This window comes from Dicentrarchus labrax, unplaced genomic scaffold (assembly GCF_905237075.1).
Source record: "Dicentrarchus labrax unplaced genomic scaffold, dlabrax2021, whole genome shotgun sequence".
Taxonomy (NCBI): domain Eukaryota; kingdom Metazoa; phylum Chordata; class Actinopteri; family Moronidae; genus Dicentrarchus; species Dicentrarchus labrax.
In genome coordinates, this window is record NW_026136719.1 from 11,228,500 (window position 1) to 11,233,995 (window position 5,496).

General features: G+C 39.9%; 1 protein-coding gene across 1 annotated transcript; it reads left to right on the top strand.

Moving 5' to 3' along the window:
* The first annotated feature begins 177 nt into the window (after window positions 1-177).
* zrsr2 (zinc finger (CCCH type), RNA-binding motif and serine/arginine rich 2) lies at window positions 178-5,346 on the top strand. Its single transcript, XM_051378519.1, has 11 exons — window positions 178-454; window positions 1,007-1,086; window positions 1,181-1,277; window positions 1,398-1,506; window positions 1,659-1,745; window positions 2,162-2,200; window positions 2,995-3,125; window positions 3,266-3,479; window positions 3,901-3,956; window positions 4,071-4,180; window positions 4,302-5,346. Exons 1-11 carry the CDS (start codon window positions 414-416, stop codon window positions 5,240-5,242), a joined length of 1,905 nt encoding a protein of 634 aa, XP_051234479.1. The 5' UTR covers window positions 178-413; the 3' UTR covers window positions 5,243-5,346.
* The last annotated feature ends 150 nt before the right edge of the window (window positions 5,347-5,496 follow it).

Genomic DNA, 5,496 nt, shown 5'->3' on the forward strand with positions numbered 1-5,496 from the left:
TTAAAATGATCTAAAAACGTTAGAAACATTTGGCTTAATTTGAATAGAAAATTGACTTTATAAGGAACTATAAGCAACTTTTAACTGCTTTTTTTTTGAGCACATAATTTAAAAGATGTTCAATCTATGAACGTCTGAGCTTTATTTTGGTATGTGGTTTAAACCGGAAGTACTTTGTGTTCACTTCACCTCTTCCTCTCATTAGCAAAACAGTTCCGCGTGCAGCTAGTTAACAACAAACAAATCTTTTTTTCAGTTATATCTCTTCTCCGATGAACTAAAAACACTCCCGAAACAAGTCGTCCAGCCAGAGAACATTTGCTCTAAATAAATAACTAGGGATAAAATAAATAACGTCAGCTGAAGATGCTAACTAACTGATAGCTAGCTACCGTAGGCTATCGTTAGCTGTGATGGCAGCACCAACTCCTCTGATTTCTGCTCCTGTGTTAAGGTCTGTATCTTTCTTTAAATCATGTTGAGATGACTGGATAAGTTAATATATATATGTATATCTTGTTGGTGGACCTCAAGAAACACAAGAAAGAGTATAAACGCGGTTATAGTGTTGTATGGTCAAAGATCTGTCGTAGCCAACACGTTTATAAAGCTCAACGTAAAACCTGAGTTATTGTTAATGTTTTTAATTCCACCTGTGGTTTTTACTATTATGACATGTCCCAATATCCTTAGTGAAAAAGCTGAATGTGATTGACAAACTTTGGGAATCACTGGTTTTAATGTAGCTCATGTTAATCAAATACAACAGTCCTGTTGTGGATGCAGTGTGCTGTTAAGAAGCATATAATGCCAGGTGTAGACTGAGATTGGTCCAAATGTCTGCTGTGAAAAAGGTTTCTTCAATTTAAGATTCACTAACATACACATTTCTCCCTCTGGTCATATCCGTCCCCCCCTTTGTAATGATTCTGCGCCCATTGGGAGCACTTCTTTCTCTTCATCTGATCTGATTATTGCTTCAAATGTCATCTCTTTTTAACTTTAGTCAAAAGCAACGCAGGGCTGCTCTTAGGAAAGAAAGAAGAAAACGGAAACGCCAAGCCCTCGCCCAAGCCAGAGGAACTGGTATGAAGAAAGCTGTGGTTTTTGGTGTTAAATGTCATTACTGATTTCTACAGATGTAGGTGTCGACCAGATTAACTACAATGCTGTGTTGTAGGTTTAAAAAATGGAGCAAGCTATGCACCTGACGATGAAGAAGATGAAGAAATAAACAATGAAGATGATGAGGATAATGATATTGCAGAGGAGGAAAGGTAGGTCAATACTAATGTCACTCTGCTGTCCTGCAGCTGCACATTCAGTGAGAGACTGAATAGAAACTTTGATTGTGCGGTTTTTATTTACCTTTTATTATGTGTGACTTGTTTTCTCAGACTTCGGCAACATGAAGAGTGGTTGGAAAAAGAGAGACTTGCCCAGGAGGAATTCAGGCTGAGGTTTGAGAGGGAGGAAGCTACACGGAAAAGAAAAGAGGAGGAGGAGGTAATCTACTTTTTGTACTTATCATAGCGAGCTATTACAAATCAAGAAGCTTAACAATTTGGAATGTGAATAAGTGCACCCGAGCCTGTTCGATCATGTATTCTGAATAAAATGTTAATATTCACTGACTTTATGCCTTTGTGTGTTCACAGCGGATGATAAAGGAGGAATGGGAGGCCCAGCAGAGGAAAGAACAAGAGGAAAAAGAGCAGAAGCAGCAGGAGAAGCGAGGCAGAGAGGTGATACGGGCCCCAGGAGGATAGAAACAAAAAGAAATATATCCTCTTCTACTTAATCACGAGTATTTAGATTATCCATCCAAAAGAGATGATTCCGACAATCATAATGCATATGTCACCAGCTGAGTGTTTTCTTTTGTAAAATGTGTTTTTGCTTTGTACGTGATTCTTTAAAAACTTTTCCTTGACTGAGTGGCACAAGCAACCATCCAACTCCTTAACTAAGACACACACAAAGAGAAAAACCCTTCAGCTCTCACAACAAGGATGTATCTTTTTCTTTGTGTGGAAACATCTGTGAAATTGCTTAAAAAAAGTCCAGAAATGTTGAAATGCCAGTCCTTGTGAATGTGATCTTAACACACAGTAACAGATATGCTGCAGTATGTTGACCTGTGTCTTTACACCATTTGTAGGAGGCTGTTCAGAAAATGTTGGATGAAGCTGAAAACCAGGTATAAACACACATGAATGTCATGTAACACAGATAACTTGACAGTGACTATTTTGAGCCCGGGTTGCTGGGTATATTAAGTTCTGTATCTTACTCCTAATGACTTGGAACTCTAATGTATATGTTTATATATTTCCAGGCACAGTTGAACCTGACACATTAAAAAAAACAATGAAAAGTGTTCAAGACATCAGGCCTATAGAAACAACTTTTCAAGAGTCAGACTAATAATTTGACCAGGCTGATATATCACCATCATTGCAGATATATTGTATAAGAAATTATTTCTTGTTACTTAACAGACATGCCAAAGATATGAATGAATGAATGAATGAATGCACTAATTCCATAGTGTCTCTATTGCATCGATTTTCCACCAAAGCACTAACAATTTATTTTTTTAAACAGAAACATCTTGCTCAGTACATTTATCAGTCTCAGTTCTTTAATAACCAAATGAAACTGATTTTCATTAAACAGTTTAGTTATGTGTTTAAAGCCAATAAATTGCTGATCATGTTTTTTGTGATGATCTAATATCTCAAATATTAATCTTTGGATTTCACTATTTCTGTTTCCACTTATCAAGAGTGACTTACTGTGACCGCAACACAAACCTCAGGGTCATCACAAGTATAGAAAAGGCTTGTAAATGAGTTTGGACTTAGAAGTCTGTGTCAAGTCTTGTGACCATGTAAAAGACTAAAAGCTAAGAGGTATATGAACTGTATCCTTTGCTACATATTCCCATTGAAGTCCAACTATATACGTTTTTCTTCATGTTCTCACTTCCAGCTAGATAATGGGGGACCATGGATGAATCCTGAGGCTCCTGTGACGGAGAACTCTGTGAACTTTGGGACAGAGCGCGACGTAGCCAACTGTCCGTTCTTCCTTAAGACCGGAGCATGTCGATTTGGAGACAGGTACTATTTGTTTCTCTTTAGATGTGACTTGTTACGTTAAATTCATAAACCTACTATTTGAGTGGTGATTGAACAGATGTACAGACGCATTAAAGAATATATTCCTCCCTCCATCCTCTCTTCTGGGTTTGTGAGTACAGATGTTCTCGGAAACACGTTCATCCCACAGCCAGCCCAACTCTGATGATCCGTGGTATGTTTATAACATTTGGCATGGAGGAGTCACGCCGAGATGATTACGACATTGATGCTTGGCTGGAGCACAGTGAGGAGGAGCTGCAGGAGTCTTTCCTCGACTTCTACCACGATGTCCTGCCAGAGTTGAAGAGTATCGGCAAGGTGGTGCAATTCAAGGTAAGATGAGAGACAGCCAGTGAGTTTACCCGAATTACAGTCAGCTTTCTGAAGTAATCCAGTTTCTTTGTCACCACGTCTTTATGTGTAGGAGATTGGAAAACCTGATTTCCCCAGCTAGATCTCTCAGCCATAACTACATGTAACCAGGTTTCTAACCGGCATTATAGTAAATGTGCTCGGTGTGAAATATGTCTTGAAGTACCAGGTCACAGGGAACTGGACTCACTGTGTATGTCTTAGAGGTGTTTCACCCCTCATTTAAGATGCTTTATCAATTAAATTAAGTCAATATAAACTGCTGTAAAGATTATTTTTCTGTTACTAACTGTGGCTAACTTCCACTGGAAGGATGATCAAATTATTCCCACTCAAAATACATGTTTGGCTTCATTGATACTTTTTTTTTTTTTTTTTTTAGGTCAGCTGCAATTACGAACCACACTTGAGAGGAAATGTTTATGTTCAGTTTGACACGTAAGCCTTCACACACAACTCCACGACTTTTTCTAAATAAATAAACTGTGCTGTGTTCGAATTTTTGGATAAAACTCATCATTCTTTATCCTCATGTCTCTCTGTTCTGTCCAGAGAGGAGCAGTGTAAAGAAGCCTTAATAAAGTTCAATGGAAGGTGGTACGCAGGCCGGCAGCTTCACTGTGAGATATGTCCTGTTACACGGTGGAAGAATGCTATATGTGGTGAGTTACTTATTCATGCTGAACTGTGAGGCAATTTCACTTGGTAACATTACAACAGAGTTACAAAATTCAGTTCAGTTTATTTACCATCTTGTATGTGTGTTTGCCTTTCCTCTCTCAGGGTTGTTTGACAGACAGAAGTGCCCCAAAGGGAAGCACTGTAACTTCCTGCATGTATTTCGAAACCCTGGCAATGAATTCTGGGAGGCCGACAGGGACCTGCACATGTCACCAGACCGCAGCGTCAGGGGGAGTCGCAGAGACGGGTGGCAATCGGAGCGATACGGAGACCGATCATGGAGGCAACGTCACTGCAGCAGAAGCCCGCCACGGTCTGAGAGATCCCACAGCAGAAGAGAGGGCGACAGGCGGAGGAGTAGGAGCAGGAGCAGAGAGAGGAGTCGAGAGAGCAGGGCCTCCCACCAGCATAGAGAGGACAAGTGGTCGTCCAGGTCCAGACACAGTGACAGAAGGAACGATTGGTATCTGAGACCAAGCAGAGACAGGTCGAGGAGTAGAAGTAGAGACAGGGAGCAAGACAGACTGAGAAACAGGAGTAGAGATAAAGACAGGTGTAGGAATAGAAGTGAAGAGAGAGACAGTCGAGACAAAGATACAGACACTCAGGGAAAAGCAAGAGAAAGGTCAAGAAGCTCAAGCAGAGAGGGGGAAAGAAATAAGCAGAGTAGAGAAAGGAGCCCAAAGAAACCGGATAAAAATAACGATGATACCAACACACGTCGTCGCCACAAACAGTCCAAAAAGAGCAAGAAAAAGAGCAAGAAGAAGCATAAGAAGAAAAGCCATTTTCCTGAAGGGACAACATCATCTGGAGAGTCAGAAAAGGAGAGAGTGTCAAAGGAAGAGGCCGAGGAGAAGCTCACTGCAACGAGTCCCAGTCAGGAGATGAATGAAATGGAGCTAATTCATAAAAACAATGAGTTGGATGAAAGTCCCTGTGTTGAAAGTGAGAAGAAGTTTAGTCTTGAGGTGGAAATGGAACAGTCTAACACACAAATACCAAATGAACCTGCTGGGAAAGTTGACACAAGTACCTCTTAGTGGCTCCTACATTTGAAAATGTCAATGTCAATTCAGTCTGGCTTTTCTGCTTATAATGATGTGAATGTATTTGGAGGAATAAAGTCCATTCTTTTGAACAGTGATACTGTAAATTAGCACCAGTATGTACATTTGTGAATATTTTGCTTTTGGAAAATAGTTCATGCTGTTTTAATTATTGAACACTGGGTCACTGGAGCTGTGGCACTACATGATTATTGTTGAGTAAAAAAAACAAAAGATAAACAAATGAG